This window comes from Dendropsophus ebraccatus, chromosome 4 (assembly GCF_027789765.1).
Source record: "Dendropsophus ebraccatus isolate aDenEbr1 chromosome 4, aDenEbr1.pat, whole genome shotgun sequence".
NCBI classification, from domain to species: Eukaryota; Metazoa; Chordata; class Amphibia; order Anura; family Hylidae; genus Dendropsophus; species Dendropsophus ebraccatus.
In genome coordinates, this window is record NC_091457.1 from 7,082,672 (window position 1) to 7,103,418 (window position 20,747).

General features: G+C 45.8%; 1 protein-coding gene across 16 annotated transcripts in view; it reads left to right on the forward strand.

Annotated features, from left to right (window-relative positions):
* MICAL2 (microtubule associated monooxygenase, calponin and LIM domain containing 2) overlaps nt 1-20,747 on the forward strand; it is a 168,218-nt gene that overhangs the window by 19,691 nt on the left and 127,780 nt on the right. For 15 of the 16 annotated variants that reach the window (XR_011362519.1, XM_069965047.1, XM_069965051.1 and 12 more), the window contains exon 2: nt 10,984-11,326. Coding sequence is in view for 15 of the 16 variants with exons in the window: in XM_069965047.1 (XP_069821148.1) it covers nt 11,060-11,326 (267 nt within the window). In the remaining variant the exon portion in view is untranslated. Of the gene's footprint in view, nt 1-5,519; nt 5,712-10,983; nt 11,327-20,747 lie in introns of those variants that run through there. The other variant, XM_069965048.1, reaches the window with a different exon arrangement.

Consider the following 20,747-nt stretch of genomic DNA (forward strand, 5'->3'; position numbering starts at 1 on the left):
AGAAACCTCAGCACAATGGGATTTCTGTCGGTAAACAATAGACTCATTCTTGGCTGCTGAATGTTGTGATATTCTTAGAGAGGATAAATCCTGCGCGGTCATGTGAGCACCGCCTTCTTAGTGTCTGCCGTCTAATCCCCATGTTTAGCTGTGACTCTATGATACCTATAGACGGATCCGCATGCTAGGCCATAAGAATGCATTGTGTAGCTGCAGCACTGAGGTGACTGCGGAGAGTGCTGCGGACTCTAGTATTATAGCTGTAAATTTTATATGTTCTCTATGTGTGAATCCTGTTTGTTTGCTGTAACTGGACAGACAAGTAAGGGGGAGGAAGTACCTGTGTGAGTAGTGCTGGCAAACTGGCCCCTCCCACTAAACAAACTGTCCAACCCTGACTCCACCCCCTCAACAAACCTGCCTGCCCTGCCTCCACCCTCTCAACAAACCAGCCTGCCCTGTCCCCACCCCCTAAACAGAGCAGACATCCCTGGCCCCACCCCCTAAACAGAGCAGACATCCCTGGCCCCACCCCCTAAACAGAGCAGCCAGCCCTGGATCCACACCCTTAACAAAAAAAGCCGGACCTAGCCCCACCCCCTAAACAGACCAGCCAGCCGTGGACCCCCCTCTAAACAAACCAGCAAACCCTGACCCCTAAACAAAACACCCAACCCTTGCCCCACCCACTTAACAAAACACCCAGCCCTGGCCCCACCCCCTAAACAGAGCAGCTAGCCCTGGCCCCACCCTCTTAAAACAGCCAACCCTGGCCCAGCCCCTAAACAGACTAGCCTACCCTGGCCTCGCCCCAAAAACAGAGCAGACAGTCCTGGCACCACCCCTAAACAAACCTGCCAGCCTTGGCTCCACCCCCTAAACAAACCAGCTGCCCACAGCCCCGCCCCTTAAATGGAGAAAATGTGAAATAGCTCTGCACCATGAAGCAGTGACAGAACTACCGTCACCTGTCAGCACTGAGGGGTGCGCTGGTTGCACCCGGCGTCTGGTGGATAAGGGGGCGCAGAGACCTCCTTGCAGTATTAAAAGCCACCAGTATTATAGGTGACGGATTTGCAGCCATTATATATGACTAATCCATTATATTGCTTTATACGATTATAATAGAAGTGTTCAGGTAACCGGTTGTGAGTCACCTGCAGCCGGACGACCTTCGGACCTGCCCTTCACTCCATTAATAATGCAATAAATCACAGACAGGAGTCACCATAATCCTATGGAGAAGATTACAGACAAATCTGGATTTAATTATTTTCTAAAAGCTTCGTGTCTCGTATTCACCAATTTGTAGAAATAATCATCGTCTGCGGTTGAATGCAGTAAGGTGTCTCTCACCGTCCACAGTGCTGGGTCAAAGTACTGAGAGAGAAGTGTACGCTGCCTGGAAAATAAGAAGGTGTGTAGTGATCCTGGGAGATAAGACCCACGTTATCTGATACTTCACCTATAAATCACTGTAAATTATTAATAATCTCTATGGAAACTGGTAATTATTATTGAAAAATGTGGTTATCACAAATACTGCTCCCTATATACAGGAATATAACTACTATAATACTGCTCCTATATACAGGGATATAACTACTATAATACTGCTCACATATACAGGAATATAACTACTATAATACTGCTCCTATATACAGGAATATAACTACTATAATACTGCTCCTATATACAGGGATATAACTACTATAATACTGCTCCTATATACAGGGATATACTACTATAATACTGCTCCTATATACAGGGATATAACTACTATAATACTGCTCCTATATACAGGAATATAACTACTATAATACTGCTCCTATATACAGGGATATAACTACTATAATACTGCTCACATATACAGGAATATAACTACTATAATACTGCTCCTATATACAGGAATATAACTACTATAATACTGCTCCTATATACAGGGATATAACTACTATAATACTGCTCCTATATACAGGGATATACTACTATAATACTGCTCCTATATACAGGGATATAACTACTATAATACTGCTCCTATATACAGGAATATAACTACTATAATACTGCTTCTATATACAAGAATATAACTACTATAATACTGCTTCTATATACAGGAATATAACTACAATAATACTGCTCCCTATATACAGGAATATAACTACTATAATACTGCTCCTATATACAGGAATATAACTACTATAATACTGCTCCTATATACAGGAATATAACTACTATAATACTGCTCCTATATACAGGGATATAACTACTATAATACTGCTCCTATATACAGGAATATAACTACTATAATACTGCCCCTATATACAGGAATATAACTACTATAATACTACCCCCTATATACAGGAATATAACTACTATAATACTGCTCCTATATACAGGGATATAACTACTATAATACTGCCTCCTATATACAGGGATATCACTACTATAATACTGCCCCTATATACAGGAATATAACTACTATAATACTGCCCCTATATACAGGGATATAACTACTATAATACTGCCCCTATATACAGGAATATAACTACTATAATACTGCTCCTATATACAGGAATATAACTACTATAATACTGCTCCTATATACAGGGATATAACTACTATAATACTGCTCCTATATACAGGAATATAACTACTATAATACTGCCCCTATATACAGGAATATAACTACTATAATACTACCCCCTATATACAGGAATATAACTACTATAATACTGCTCCTATATACAGGGATATAACTACTATAATACTGCCTCCTATATACAGGGATATCACTACTATAATACTGCCCCTATATACAGGAATATAACTACTATAATACTGCCCCTATATACAGGGATATAACTACTATAATACTGCCCCTATATACAGGAATATAACTACTATAATACTGCTCCTATATACAGGGATATAACTACTATAATACTGCCTCCTATATACAGGGATATCACTACTATAATACTGCTCCTATATACAGGAATATAACTACTATAATACTGCTGCTATATACAGGGATATAACTACTATAATACTGCTTCTATATACAGGAATATATCTACTATAATACTGCCCCTATATACAGGGATATATACTACTATAATACTGCTCCTATATACAGGAATATAACTACTATAATACTGCTCCTATACACAGGAATATAACTACTATAATACTGCTCCTATATACAAGAATATAACTACTATAATACTGCTCCTACATACAGGAATATAACTTCTATAATACTGCTCCTATGTACAGGGATATAACTACTATAATACTTCTCCTATATACAGGAATATAACTACTATAATACTGCTCCTATATACAGGAATATAACTACTATAATACTGCTCCTATATACAGGGATATAACTACTATAATACTGCCCCTATATACAGGAATATACTACTATAATACTGCTCCTATATACAGGAATATACTACTATAATACTGCCCCTATATACAGGAATATAACTACTATAATACTGCCCCTATATACAGGAATATAACTACTATAATACTTCTCCTATATACAGGAATATATCTACTATAATACTGCCCCTATATACAGGGATATATACTACTATAATACTGCTTCTATATACAGGGATATAACTACTATAATACTGCTCCTATATACAGGAATATACTACTATAATACTGCCCCTATATACAGGAATATAACTACTATAATACTGCCCCTATATACAGGAATATAACTACTATAATACTGCTCCTATATACAGGAATATAACTACTATAATACTGCTCCTATATACAGGAATATAACTACTATAATACAGATGGTGGATGTTGTGTGTCTGGTTTGGGCTAATCCTTCTGGAGCTGGTGATGTCACTGTATGATACTGTATGTAACTATTAGGCGGTATTATTATACTTCTTCCTGGCTCTCTATGGGAGTGATCTCATGATTCAGCCTCTTAGTATCTGGTGGCTCTGGGCTCTTGTACAGTGATGATATGTGCTCAGTCCGTCCTGTGATTCTCTCCTCACCTGGTATCTGGCGGTATTATATGGGGGGATACGGTGTATATTATGTGTGATGTGTCATGACTTCTTGTTCTCCGCTGGGATGTGGATCAGATATTGTGGTCGTCTTGGTTGTCAGCCAGGACCATTACTATTAGGCTTTTATAGGGGAACTCCCAATATTTAACCCAAATCTATGAGAATGGTTTTTTTGTTGATTTATTTACTTGTGACGCTTATGGCTGATCATGGGATCACAGGGGCCCATCTCATCCATCTCCACTATCTGTGGGGTCCGCTGCTATGAGTCATACTTGGGGGGCCACATTTGGTATTGGGGCCTAGGAGCTTGTAGTTACCCTTCTGGTAAGGCTCCATGTTTTTGTAGCATAGATATACCAGCGACTCATCTGCCCCATGATCTGATATTTAGGAATCTGCCATGTTCACAGAGGTGGTCACCCAGCTTTCCACAGATCCCACCTTCTTCTTTTTTTTTAGTGTTCCATTAAAATAGAATAGTTCACCCCATTTTTTTTAATCAACTGGCCCCTGCAGAGATTTACTTCTATTTTAAAAAATCTCCAATCTTCCACTACTTATCAGCTGCTGTATGTCCTGCAGGAAGTGGTGTATTCTCTCCAGTCTGACACAGTGCTCTCTGCTGCCACCTCTGTCCATGTCAGGAACTGTCCAGAGCAGCAGCAAATCCCCATAGAAAACCTCTCCTGCTCCGGACAGTTTCTGACATGGACAGAGGTGGCAGCAGAGAGCACTGTGTCAGACTGGAGAGAATACACCACTTCCTGCAGGACATACAGCACCTGATAAGTACTGGGAGACTGGAGATTTTTAAATAGAAGTAAATTACAAATCTGTATAACTTTCTGACCCCAGTTGATTTGAAAGAAGGATTGCTGGAGTGTCCCTTTAAGGGACCTGTTCAAGAAACAGAGTGTTGAAGTGGAGAGCCCCTTTAAATGTTTAGCACACTGATCGCTGAAAATCAGAAAGGGAAAATAGCTACCCACCACTTCCTGCAGGACATACAGCAGCAGATAAGTACTGGTAGACTGGAGATTATTATTATTTTTTTTACAGAAATGAATTACCACTATCTGGCACTTGTTGGGACCGGTTGATTTGAAAGATATTTTTTGGGGGGTGAACAATCCCTTTAATGGAAGGTAAAGAATTTCTATAAGCCTTTCAGGATCTGTGGAGAGCTGGGTGACAACCTCTGTGGACATGGAAGATTCCCAGGTATCAGCACTTGGGGCAGATCCTTATACATTTAGGAGGGGCCGGTATTGGAGGGTCCGGCTGGCCGTTGGGCAGAGCTGCACTTGTCAGGGACGTCTCATGCCTGACATGTCTCACATTCCTCCAGGCTGATAAGTGAGTGCCGAGCGCTGACACCGGCCCCCGGGCCACGGCCATACTTGGCCATTCTCATCTTCTCCTGACATTGAACTAAAGATAGTCCCACCATCCCGGCTACTCTAGAAGCCTCCTCACCGCTCTGATCCATTGTTATCACTTCACAAGAAAACAATAGAATTCTGGGGAACTTGATCCATTGTGTCCGTGATCTGAGCTACGGCCGTGGAACAATGGAGGAGATGACACAATGTTACAGTGATTCACGGCCAGAGCGATCCACAGTGTGAAGAGCGGATCCTGGATACATGGAGGGTGGTAAGTGTTTCATCCAGATCAGTGGGCTCCAACCAGCTGCTGCAGAACTACAACTCCCAGCATGGCGGGACAGCCATGGATGCTGGGAGTTGTAGTTTTGCAGTACCTGGAGAGCCACTGGTTGGAGCCACTCTTAGATTTGTTGTTCTTTTTCATTGGAGCAAGTAAACCCCATTTGAAATCAAAGTGAAGCCCCCCTTACCCTTCTAGCAGGTGGGGTTTGGGGTGATATAAGGTCATATCCATTGTCCTCACTGTAGGGCGGCTGCAGGCTTGGAGGACACTTGGGGCTCTGGACGTGGCGGGACGTGGCGGGACATGGAGGGGAGGGAAAAGAAATAAGACAGAAAGTGGAACTGTCTATTTTTGGGGTGAACCTGCTGTACCTTCCACTGGTGACCCCCTTTATTCTTACCACCATGTAGTAACCTATAGACACAGGTACCGCCATGTAGTAACCTATAGACATGTAGTAACCTATAGACACAGGTACCGCCATGTAGTAACCTATAGACACAGGTACCACCATGTAGTAACCTATAGACATGTAGTAACCTACAGACACAGGTACCGCCATGTAGTAACCTATAGACATGTAGTAACCTATAGACATGTAGTAACCTATAGACACAGGTACCACCATGTAGTAACCTATAGACATGTAGTAACCTACAGACACAGGTACCGCCATGCAGTAACCTATAGACGTAGGTACCGCCATGTACCTCTATTTCCTCTCTCTAGAGCACTGTATGGCACCTCTATTTCGGCTCTCTATAGCACTGTATGGAGTGAAATCAGTCTGGAGTCTGGAGCTCACAGTCTGGAGTATCAGTCTGGAGCTCACAGAGCATTGTCTACACTGGATACAGCTGAGAGCAGGACTAGCTATGTACAATGTATCAGTCTGGAGCTCACAGAGCATTGTCTACACTGGGTACAGCTGAGAGGAGGACTAGCTATGTACAATGTATCAGACTGGAGCTCACAGAGCATTGTCTACACTGGATACAGCTGAGAGCAGGACTAGCTATGTACAATGTATCAGTCTGGAGCTCACAGAGCATTGTCTACCCTGGATACAGCTGAGAGCAGGACTAGCTATGTACAATGTATCAGTCTGGAGCTCACAGAGCATTGTCTACCCTGGATACAGCTGAGAGCAGGACTAGCTATGTACAATGTATCAGTCTGGAGCTCACAGAGCATTGTCTACACTGCATACAGCTGAGAGCAGGACTAGCTATGTACAATGTATCAGTCTGGAGCTCACAGAGCATTGTCTACACTCTGGTAGTTTATGGGGTTCATTGTGTAACCCATTCATGTCTAACCATCGGGTCCATGTGAGGTGAGGGTCCGGGGCTTCTGCTCTGTGTCATACAGGTTCCTGCCGTGTCTCTGGAGTTGATGATGATGATGATGGTGCGGAGCGCAGAGCTGGTCTGGAGAGCATCAGCCGCATACACAGAGCAGGCAGCGGCCATGTCTCCCCTGATGGATGAGCACAGTGTTCTCCGCTTCCTCTCTGTTACCATAATAATCCCTCGTTACAATGTATCAGTTTCCAGCTTGTTTGTAGCTGTCATCATGTCTTCATATGTATCACAAAACAAGACCAGTGGGGTCCTCTCTGGTTGGTCCCATTCCTTTTGGGTGGGGGGACCTGTCAGGACCCCCAGTGCTATAGGAATAGGGGCAGTCACTGCCACACCCTTATGGGGGTCCCTGTGTGGTCTGTGCAGTGGGGCCCCCTTATCTGAATCGCAGGTGTCAGCTCCTTCTAGCCCCATATGACCCGGGGTACAGTGACTGATAGCTGTAATGTTGCAGGATGAGGACACGACCTCTGCTAGAGGAGGCCACCGAGGTGGATGAGACAGGTCCCCCCCTCCTGCCCATCCCGCAGCCACAACATCTCCGAGAAGCTGGAAAGTCTCTGCAGGACCCCGAGGACACAATGTTCTCCGCAGGTCGGGAGCTTATTTATAAAGCCTTGGAATAACAGCGCTGGATATTACACGGACGCCCAGCGGGAAGCCGTGTGTGTACAGGGCTGAGGAGACGCCTGCCTATATCCACTACTACTGCTGCCTGCAGGCCCCGCAATGTGCATGACTGTATATATATAGAGAGAGAGAGAGAGGAGACACCTGCCTATATCCACTACTACTGCTGCCTGCAGGCCCCGCAATGTGCATGACTGTATATATATAGAGAGAGAGAGAGGAGACACCTGCCTATATCCACTACTACTGCTGCCTGCAGGCCCCGCAATGTGTATGACTGTATATATATATATATAGAGAGAGAGAGAGAGAGGAGAGAGGAGACACCTGCCTATATCCACTACTACTGCTGCCTGCAGGCCCCGCAATGTGCATGACTGTATATATATAGAGAGAGAGAGAGGAGACACCTGCCTATATCCACTACTACTGCTGCCTGCAGGCCCCGCAATGTGCATGACTGTATATATATATATAGAGAGAGAGAGAGAGAGAGAGGAGACACCTGCCTATATCCACTACTACTACTGCCTGCAGGCCCCGCAATGTGCATGACTGTATATATATATATATATATATATAGAGAGAGAGAGAGAGGAGACACCTGCCTATATCCACTACTACTGCTGCCTGCAGGCCCCGCAATGTGTATGACTGTATATATGTATATATATATATATAATATATATATATATATATATATATATAGAGAGAGAGAGAGAGGAGAGAGGAGATGCCTGCCGATATCTACTACTACTGCTACCTGCAGGCCCCGCCATGTGCATGACTGTATATATATATATATAGAGAGAGAGAGAGAGGAGACACCTGCCTATATCCACTACTACTACTGCCTGCAGGCCCCGCAATGTGCATGACTGTATATATATAGAAAGAGAGAGAGAGGAGACACCTGCCTATATCCACTACTACTGCCGCCTGCAGGCCCCGCAATGTGCATGACTATATATATAGAGAGAGAGAGAGAGAGAGAGAGAGGAGAGGAGAGAGGAGACGCCTGCCTATATCCACTACTACTGCTGCCTGCAGGCCCCGCAATGTGCATGACTGTATATATATAGAGAGAGAGAGAGGAGACACCTGCCGATATCTACTACTACTACCGCCTGCACGCCCCGCCATGGGCATTGCTGTATATATATACAGAGAGAGAGAGAGGAGAGAGGAGAGGCCTGCCTATATCCACTACTACTGCCGCCTGCAGGCCCCGCAATGTGCATGGCTATATATATATATATATATATATATATATATATATATATATATATATATATATATATATATATATATATATATATATATATATATATATATATATATATATAAATATATATATATATATATATATATATATATATATATATATATATATATATATATATATATATATATATATATATATATAGAGAGAGAGAGAGAGAAAGAGAGAGAGGAGAGGCCTACCGGTATTTTCTACTACTGCTTCAAAGTCCTGCAGGCCTTGCAATGTGCATGGCTATGTATATATATATATATATATATATATATATATATATATATATGAGAGAGAGAGAGAGGAGATGCCTGCTGCCTACTACTACTGCTACCTGCAGGCCCCGCCATGTGCATTGCTGTGTATATATATATAGAGAGAGAGAGAGAGAGAGAGAGAGAGAGAGAGAGAGAGAGAGAGAGAGAGAGAGAGAGAGAGGAGATGCCTACCGGTATTTTCTACTACTGCTTCAAAGTCCTGCAGGCCTTGCAATGTGCATGGCTATGTATATATATATATATATATATATATATATATATATGAGAGAGAGAGAGAGGAGATGCCTGCCGATATCTACTACTACTGCCGCCTGCACGCCCCGCCATGTGCATTGCTGTATATATATAGAGAGAGAGGAGATGCCTGCCAATATCTACTGCTGCCACCTGCACGCCCTGCCATGTGCATTGATGTATATATATATATAGAGAGAGAGAGAGAGAGAGAGGTCTGCCGATATCTACTACTACTGCCGCCTGCACGCCCTGCCATGTGCATTGCTGTATATATATATAGAGAGAGAGAGAGAGGAGACGCCTACCGGTATTTGCTACTACTACTGCTCGGTGTTCTGCAGACCCCGCAGTGTGCATGGCTGTGTATATATAGACAGAGAATATTCTGTATAACTTTTAATTTCCCTCTGGGTTACGGAGTCCATTGGGCGGGGTCACTCAGTGGACTGGACTCTTCCCAGCTCTGTATCCTCTGATATAGTCAGTAGTTTGAAGTTGAGGCAGAGAAGCAGAAGTAGCGGCGGTTGCCATGTCCTGTTTTCACAAGGAGTGTCTCGCTGTGGTTTGGAGCGCCGGGCCGAGGACGCCGCCTCCTCAATAATACAACTTTGTTTTTTCTTTTTGGCGTTTTTCATCTTCTCCAGATGTTCTTCCAGCAGCGGCTGCCCCCCCCCCCCCCCCCCCCCACATCACAGCCGCCGCCGCTGCATGGAGCCTGTAATAAAGCAGGTGCCATAGCTGCTCCCCCCACATCACAGTGATAGGACCACCACTACAGCCAGCACACAGCTTTCCCAGACTCCAACTCTCTGTATCACTCCTCTCAGAATTACCATTCAGGAGTCTGGGAAAGCTGAGTCCCTGCCAGAGCTGTAATGGTGGTCGTCACCCAGCTTTCCCACATACAGATAAACATAGAAATCCCTGTATTATCCCATAGTAGGAGGATTTGTTCTCTCGGTGCTGGTGGAGCGGCCTTTGTTGTCCTTCCAGCAGTTAAGCTCCCGGTAGAGCGTCTCGTCTTGGCTGTTAGTATTGGGAGGATGTATTAATCCACAGTATAACTCCGCCGCTGCCTGGGAAGCCTCATAGCGCTGTTATCTATCTATTATCTATCTATTTTCATTCATTATCCACATTCTCCTTTTCTTATCATGTCGTTCTAAGGTCTGAAGTCCTGTCCTGATGAAATTCCTCACCTGTTTCTGATCCAAAGCTCCAAATCCCCTACATAGAAAGTTACAGTATAAAATCCTATCTTCCTGTATCCACCACTAGAGGGAGCCTACTGCATACTGTATATTCATTGAGCTCAATAATAAGGCTGTATGCAGTATTCTCTTCAGCTCCCTCTAGTGGTGGCAGCTTGTAGTGAGGGGACATGACATGTCTATATCTTTGCAGGTGGTCGGATCATTATATAGATAATGATTCATCATTGAGTGATCAGTCATGTGTCATCTTCCTATTTGCAGGTTTTACACACAAGACGAGAGCGAGAAGTTTCCCACCCTATGTAGTGTCCTATAGACCCGACTGCTAACAACCTGAATGATGGGGGAGAATGATGACGACAAGCAGGGCCAGGCTGGACAGCTCTTCGAGAACTTCATCCAGGCTACAACATGTAAGGGAACCCTGCAGGCCTTCAACATCCTGACCCGCCAGCTCGACCTCGACCCCAAGGACTACCGCCACTTCTATAGCAAACTCAAGACCAAAGTGACCAGCTGGAAAGCCAAAGCCTTATGGAACAAGCTGGACAAGCGCTACGGCCAGAAGGAGTACAAGAAGGGGAAGGCCTGTGCCGGGACAAAGGTAAGAGCTGATCACTGCGGCTGCTCCGTCACAGTGTGTCAGCCAGAGGCTGTCACTAGATCAGCTGCAGGGGCTGTCACTAGATCAGGTACAGAGGCTGTCACTAGATCAGGTACAGAGGCTGTCACTAGATCAGGTACAGAGGCTGTCACAAGATCAGCTGCAGAGGCTGTCACTAGATCAGGTACAGAGGCTGTCACTAGATCAGGTACAGAGGCTGTCACAAGATCAGCTGCAGAGGCTGTCACTAGATCAGCTGCAGAGGCTGTCACTAGATCAGGTACAGAGGCTGTCACAAGATCAGCTGCAGAGGCTGTCACTAGATCAGGTACAGAGGCTGTCACTAGATCAGGTACAGAGGCTGTCACTAGATCAGGTACAGAGGCTGTCATAAGATCAGCTGCAGAGGCTGTCACTAGATCAGCTGCAGGGGCTGTCACTAGATCAGCTGCAGAGGCTGTCACTAGATCAGGTACAGAGGCTGTCACTAGATCAGGTACAGAGGCTGTCATAAGATCAGCTGCAGAGGCTGTCACTAGATCAGCTGCAGGGGCTGTCACTAGATCAGCTGCAGAGGCTGTCACAAGATCAGCTGCAGGGGCTGTCACTAGATCAGCTGCAGAGGCTGTCACAAGATCAGCTGCAGAGGCTGTCACAAGATCAGGTACAGAGGCTGTCACTAGATCAGCTGCAGGGGCTGTCACTAGAGCAGGTACAGAGGCTGTCACTAGATCAGGTACAGAGGCTGTCACTAGATCAGTTGCAGAGGCTGTCACTAGATCAGCTGCAGAGGCTGTCACTAGATCAGCTACAGAGGCTGTCACTAGATCAGCTGCAGAGGCTGTCACTAGATCAGCTGCAGAGGCTGTCACTAGATCAGGTACAGAGGCTGTCACTAGATCAGGTACAGAGGCTGTCATAAGATCAGCTGCAGAGGCTGTCACTAGATCAGCTGCAGGGGCTGTCACTAGATCAGCTGCAGAGGCTGTCACAAGATCAGCTGCAGAGGCTGTCACAAGATCAGGTACAGAGGCTGTCACTAGATCAGCTGCAGGGGCTGTCACTAGAGCAGGTACAGAGGCTGTCACTAGATCAGTTGCAGAGGCTGTCACTAGATCAGCTGCAGAGGCTGTCACTAGATCAGCTACAGAGGCTGTCACTAGATCAGCTGCAGAGGCTGTCACTAGATCAGCTGCAGAGGCTGTCACTAGATCAGCTGCAGAGGCTGTCACTAGATCAGCTGCAGAGGCTGTCACTAGATCAGCTGCAGAGGCTGTCACTAGATCAGGTACAGAGGCTGTCACTAGATCAGCTGCAGAGGCTGTCACTAGATCAGGTACAGAGGCTGTCACTAGATCAGGTACAGAGGCTGTCACTAGATCAGCTGCAGTCACTCTTCATCCTCATCTTCTGGTGGATTACACACTTGACTTAGTTGTTTCCGCGGTGGCTCAGTACATGACAGGTGGACACTTGGGGTGAATGGGACGGAATAGGCGGATTACAGTCTCCCTCCTCGCTCCTTGTCATGAACTGAAAGCGCAGCAGCCTGGACTGAAGCTAAGAAAGAATAAACAATGTCACTATATAATATATTGCTGTCACCATATTATACACTGCTGTCACTATATTATACACAGCTGTCACTATATAATACACTGCTGTCACCATATTATACACTGCTGTCACTATATAATACACTGATGCCACTATATTATACACAGCTGTCACCATATTATACACTGCTGTCACTGTATTATACACTGCTGTCACTATATAATACACAGCTGTCACCGTGTTATACACTGCTGTCACTATATTATACACAGCTGTCACCATATTATACACAGCTGTCACCATATTATACACAGCTGTCACCATATTTTACACAGCTGTCACCGTGTTATACACTGCTGTCACCATATTATACACAGCTGTCACCATATTATACACTGCTGTCACCATATTATACACAGCTGTCACCATATTATACACAGCTGTCACCATATTATACACAGCTGTCACCATATTTTACACAGCTGTCACCGTGTTATACACTGCTGTCACCATATTATACACTGCTGTCACTATATAATACACTGCTGTCACTATATAATACACAGCTGCCACCATATTATACACAGCTGTCACCATATTTTACACTGCTGTCACTATATAATACACAGCTGCCACTATATTATACACAGCTGTCACCATATTATACACTGCTGCCACCATATTATACACAGCTGTCACCATATTATACACTGCTGTCACTGTATTATACACAGCTGTCACCATATTATACACAGCTGTCACCATATTATACACTGCTGCCACCATATTATACACAGCTGTCACCATATTATACACTGCTGTCACTGTATTATACACAGCTGTCACCATATTATACACTGCTGCCACCATATTATACACAGCTGCCACCATATTATACACAGCTGTCACCATATTATACACTGCTGTCACCATATTATACACAGCTGTCACCATATTATACACAGCTGTCACCGTATTATACGTTGATACAACAAACTATTAGAAAGCGATTGTTTCTCCTCCCATTCACTGACAGTAAGCAGAGTTCCATCACCTGTAGTGTGGCAGGTTCCGCTCCCTGCTCTAGAACATTCCGGCATCCATCAGTCATCCCGTTATCGTCTCCGCTTCCTTTTATGTCTCTATCGTGGGAGACGTCAGTCCGGCTGCAGATTCCAGGAATATTTGTAACTTTCACAATAATTTTCTAATTTCGCTCCAATGTTGAACATGGATGTCATCCCTATGAGTCACCGCCTGGAGCAGCCCCCTCCATGGAGTATGGGGGGGAGGGGTGTACTAGGGGGGTCTCACCCCCATCACACATATCCTGCATCCTGAGTCATTGACCAGAACTGCCCCCTCCATGGAGTACTGGGGGGGGGGGGGGGTAATCGGGGGGTCTCACCCCCATCACACATATCCTACATCCTGAGTCACCGCCTGGAGCAGCCCCCTCCATGGAGTACTGGGGGGGGTACTCGGGGGTCTCACCCGGACATCACACATATCCTGCATCTTGAGTCACCGACCGGAGCTGCCCCCTCCATGGAGTATGGGGGGGTGTACTCGGGGGGGTCTCACCCCCATCACACATATCCTGCATCCTGAGTCACCGACCAGAGCTGGCTCCTCCATGGAGTACTGGGGGGGGGGTTAGTTGGGGGGTCTAACCCCAATCACACATATCCTGCATCCTGAGTCACCGACCGGAGCAGCCCCCTCCATGGAGTATGGGGGGGGGTGTACTAGGGGGGTCTCACCCCCATCACACATATTCTGCATCCTGAGTCACCGCCCGGAGCAGCCCCCTCCATGGAGTACTGGGGGGGGGGTGTTACTCGGGGGGTCTCACCCCCATCACACATATCCTGCATCCTTAGTCACCGACCGGAGCTGCCCCCTCCATGAAGTATGGGGGGGTGTACTCGGGGGGGTCTCACCCCCATCACACATATCCTACATCCTGAGTCACCAACTGGAGCTGCCTCCTCCATGGAGTATGGGGGGGGGGGGTGTTACTCGGGGGGTCTCACCCCCATCACACATATCCTGCATCCTGAGTCACCGACCGGAGCTGCCTCCTCCATAGAGTACTGGGGGGGGAGGGGGGTAAGTTAAGTCAGGGGGTCTCGCCCAGGCATCACACATACCCAGCACTCATCACCTCTGAGTCATATTATTAAGTGCAGTGAAGAGTTTACTCCGGGAGCTCCGTGATCGAAAGAACATTCTTCATCCTCAGTGTAATCCCTGGAAGCCGAGTGGCAAAGAGAGAGGAGACGCTGCCAGATACATCAGCCTCACATGTCATTTTCAGGGATGGAGGGACGGGGTGAGGAGTGGAGAGAGAGGGGATGCCATATACACTGGTGCCTTGGATTAGGAGCATAATTCGTTCCGGGACGGCGCTTGTAATCCAAATCACTCTTAAACCAAAGCAAATTTTCCCAGATAATGCAGATAATTGGTTCCACACCCCAAATATAATGATTTATTATTCTGAATAACATGTAAAAGAGTGTGAGTGCAGGCACATTATAGCAGCAGTGTGTATAGCTGAGTGTAAGTGCAGGCACAGTATAGCAGCAGTGTGTATAGCTGAGTGTGAGTGCAGGCACAGTATAGCAGCAGTGTGTATAGCTGAGTGTGAGTGCAGGCACAGTATAGCAGCAGTGTGTACAGCTGAGAGTAAGTGCAGGTACAATATAGCAGCACTGTGTATAGCTGAGTGTGAGTGCAGGCACAGTATAGCAGCAGTGTGTACAGCTGAGAGTAAGTGCAGGTACAATATAGCAGCACTGTGTATAGCTGAGTGTGAGTGCAGGCACATTATAGAAGCACTGTGTATAGCTGAGTGTGAGTGCAGGCACAGTATAGCAGCAGTGTGTACAGCTGAGAGTAAGTGCAGGTACAATATAGCAGCACTGTGTATAGCTGAGTGTGAGTGCAGGCACATTATAGCAGCACTGTGTATAGCTGAGTGTGAGTGCAGGCACAGTATAGCAGCAGTGTGTACAGCTGAGAGTAAGTGCAGGTACATTATAGCAGCACTGTGTATAGCTGAGTGTGAGTGCAGGCACAGTATAGGAGGAATGGAGAGGATGGGAAACACAAGGGCGGACAGACTGCAGGGAGCAGGAAGGAGTGAGCAGGGTATATGTGGGCACATACATGCAGCGCTCTCTGTCCGGGGAGAGAGGGGTTACAGCTATGGAGAGATTACCCCCACAGTCCTGTCCCCTGATGTAAGCCCCAGCCTGAGGTGGATCTGCTATGATTTGGAAGGTGAAGGAGACTTCCTGGGTCAGAGTACAGAGCTGTAGACCCCGCTATGCAAACCAAGCCCCTTCCCCACTCCCCCTCCCACCTAGTACAGGGAGCTCTTACACCAAAGCAATGCTCTTACACCAAGACACAATATTGAAAAACTGTGAGCTCTTCTTCCAAAGGCTCTCAATCCAAGTTACTCGTAAATCAAGGTACCACTGTATATGATTCACACACTGCGGACTCCACCAGAACCATCACCAAGGCTCCTCGACCTCTGGCTCTGAAGCTGGTATTATAGAAGACAGTCGTTCACATGGCGCCATGAGAGACAGTCTTCACCCCACACATTCCAGCTAGAGCCTATCATCTTCCCATGATACACTCTTTGCATGGAGAAGGATCCCTGTTTGCCAGGTGGAGCTTTGTCTCTCTCTTGCACTTTGACGTCACCTGTTATACCTGCTTGACCTATCACCCGAGCCCCCCAAAGTTGTCCCCCATTGTGGTGCTGGGTGCGGCCCCCCTGGATGGTTTCACACTTTACATAACATCTTGGCCACTTTCCCGCCAGTACTGCTCCTCGGGGGCAGGAATTACTTTCCAGATCCTCGGGGGCAGGGATTTCAGTCCAGCTCTTCAGGGCGAGGATTCTTATCCTGCTCCTCGGGGCAGGGATTCCATTTAAGCTCCTCTAGGGTGGGGATTCCTGTCCAGCTCCTCTGGAGTGGGGATTCCAGTCTAGATCCTTTGGGGTGGGGATTCTTGTCCAGCTCCTCTGGGGTGGGGATTCCTGTCCAGCTCCTCTGAAGTGGGGATTTCTGTCCAGATCCTTTGGGGTGGGGATTCCTGTCCAGCTCCTCAGGGGTGGGGATTCCTGTCCAGCTCCACGGGGCAGGGATTCCATTTAAGCTCCTCTAGGGTGGGGATTCCTGTCCAGCTCCTCTGAAGTGGGGATTTCAGTCCAGATCCTTTGGGGTGGGGATTCCTGTCCAGCTCTTCGGGGGTGGGGATTCCTGTCCAGCTCTTCGGGGGTGGGGATTCCTGTCCAGCTCCTTGGGGGTGGGGATTCCTGTCCAGCTCCTTGAGGAAGGGATTCCATTTCAGCTCCTTTGGGGTGGGGATTCCTGTCCAGCTCCTCTGGGGTGGGGATTCCTGTCCAGCTCCTTGGGGGTGGGGATTCCTGTATAGCTCCTTGGAGTGGGGATTCCTATCCAGCTCCTCGGGGGCGGAGATTACAGTACAGCGCTTTGGGGGTGGGGATTCCTATCCAGCTCCTCGGGGGCGGAGATTCCTGTCCAGCTCCTTGGGGAAGGGATTCCATTTCAGCTCCTCTGGGGTGGGGATTCCTGTCCAGCTCCTCGGGGGCGGGGACTCCTGCCCACTCTACCCCTGCTGTGCACAGCCTCCTGGTGAAGCCTTCAGGAGCCATGGATGTGTAATAGAGAGGATGAATAAGGATCGGGCCCCTCTCTTTCAGGGCCCCATTACTTCAAGGCCTTCTCTACACCTGGGCCCCCAGCTCCCATACATTTATACTGACAGGGGGCGCGTGGGGCGACGATCACCATCCCATGACTGCGGCTTTTGTGTTTCTTGGATACAGAATGAACTTCTGGAATTAATATTTCATGAGAGAAACAATGTGTGAGTGATCTCTCCCGGCAGATCTGCGGAGGCCTCGGGCTAATTCCCTCAGATGTCGACAAGGACACGAGCCACCGTTTCCAGCCCAGAATAAGCGGCCGCTCCCCCGCTCCCACTGACAGAACAATACAAAGATTGTCGACGTCTCCGGCTCCTCAAAGGATCCGATTGACCCGATCCCAAATATTATCATGCGTCTCATTCAGCGCCAGCACCGGCTAAACAAAGAGCCCCCTGTCGCCTAATTCCCCCGCGTCAGCGCAAAATAATCGCAGCTGATACCTAGAGCTCTGCCTCTCCGGGGATCACCGGATTCTATACAAATATACCGTATATTCTCCATACCGCCTCCAAGTCTTATGGTTTATACAATGTGACTCTATGACAGAGGGTGTGTACCCCTTTTTATTATTCTCATTATAATGGAGGGTGGGGGTGCAGAAGATCCTGTAAGGATTTAGGAGGTTAAAGGGGTACTCGGGTGAAATTTTTTTTTTTCTTTCGAATCAACTGGTTTCAGAAAGTTATATAGATCTGTAATTCACATCTATTAATAAATCTTCAGTCTTCCAATACTTATAAGCTGCTGTATGTCCTGCAGGAAGTGGTGTATTCTCTCCAGTCTGACACAGTGCTCTCTGCTGCCACCTCTGTCCATGTCAGGATCTGTCCAGAACAGCAGCAAATCCCCATAGAAAACCTCTCCTGCTCTGGACAGTTCCTGACATGGACAGAGGTGGCAGCAGAGAGCACTGTATCAAACTGGAGAGAATACACCACTTCCTGCAGGACATACAGCAGCTGATAAGTACTGGAAGACTGGAGATTTTTTAATAGAAGTAAATTACAGATCTATATAACTTTCTGAAACCAGTTGATTTGAAAGATTTCCTCCCTTTAAGCCGTGGATTTCTTGTGTTAAGAAGAATGCTGCTGTGTTCTCAGTGGGTGAGGTCTGTGTTTCTCCGGTTCTCATGGTGTCAGCCGAGGATGGAGGTCACTGAGCTCGGCTCCTGCCTCCTCTCCTCTCCATAATCTAATTATGATGGATTTTATTACACGTGGGGAGTTATCGCCGATCCTTTCCCAGCTTCCCTCACTCCATACATTCATATTCCTGGAATGAAGACTGATGTCAGGAGACCACACAGAAAACCGCCTGAGCGTGCAGGAGCGCCGCACCGTCACCGCTGCCTGACGGCCATATAAGCAGCTGCCGGTCATTTGTTGTTGAATTATTTAGGAGGGAACGTGAGCCGAGGTCTCCGCTGTCTGTGGCGTCCGGTGCGCAACGCTAGAGAGCGAAACGCGTCACATAACAGGAAGTCCAGAAAGTGATCTTATCACATGGAGAGATGCCAGACGTGTATAGAATAATATACATTCTCACCCACAGGAGGCAGCGCCAGAGTACTATAGGGGTATTGTATTCTTATATATAGGGGGCGGTATTATAGGAGTTATATTCCTGTATATAGGAGCAGTATTATAGTAGTTATATCCCTGTATATAGGAGCAGTATTATAGTAGTTATATTCCTGTATATAGGAGCAGTAATATAGTAGTATATTTCTGTATATAGGAGCAGTATTATAGTAGTTATATTCTTGTATATAGGAGCAGTATTATAGTAGTTATATTCCTGTATATAGGAGCAGTATTATAGTAGTTATATCCCTGTATATAGGAGCAGTATTATAGTAGTTATATTCCTGTATATAGGGAGCAGTATTATAGTAGTTATATTCATGTATATAGGGAGCAGTATTATAGTAGTTATATTCTTGTATATAGGAGCAGTATTATAGTAGTTATATTCCTGTATATAGGAGCAGTATTATAGTAGTTATATTCCTGTATATAGGGGGCAGTATTATAGTAGTTATATTCCTGTATATAGGAGCAGTATTATAGTAGTTATATTCCTGTATATAGGAGCAGTATTATAGTAGTTATATTCTTGTATATAGGAGCAGTATTATAGTAGTTATATTCCTGTATATAGGAGCAGTATTATAGTAGTTATATTCCTGTATATAGGGGGCAGTATTATAGTAGTTATATTCCTGTATATAGGGGGCAGTATTTGAGTAGTTATATTCTTTAGAATAGACAGCTAGCTAGGTAGATAGATACATAATAGACAGGAGATAGATAGATAGATAGATAGATAGATAGATAGATAGATAGATAGCAGATAGGAGACAGGAGATGGATAGCAGATAGTCAGACCTCTCTTGGTCTTCACAGATTGTGGAGTCTTCCTCCTTTTCAGGAATAATTCTTTATATAGTTACAGACATGTTGGTCTTAAAAAAGAATCTGCTGAGACTGAGCTGCGTGTGGAGATGGTGGTCGGGTGATATAGTTACAGTCCGTGTCTCCTGCTGGATGGATAGATGTGTTATACTGTGATCTGTGGTCTCATCTTACATCCTATAGAGCAGATCTATCATTAGTATAATGATAGCAGCACATGGTGATGGTCACTCCTGGTTCTGTATCCTGGTAGATACAGATGGAGCATAAGGGCCCTATTCCAACGGACGATTATCGTTCGCATAATCGTTAACGATTAATAATCTCAAACGACCGCTATCGTTCACTCATTTCCATGGTACGATAATCGTTACTTATGATCGTATTTGCGATCGTTTTTCTTCGCTATTTCTTCGCTATTGCGTTCGTATCTACTGCGAATGACCGAACAACGTCTTATTCAATGCGAACAATTTGCGAATGTTTTGCGAACGAGCAACGATAAAAATAGGTCCAGGTCTTATAAAGAGATCAACGATTTCTCGTTCAGTCGTTAATCGTTAACTGCATTTCAACTGAACGATTATCGTTTAGATTCGAACGATTGAACGATAATCGTCCGGTGGAATAGGGCCCTAAGGGCTGCATCTCCTGGTGCTATAAGCTACTAGGGTGCTATGGTACTAGT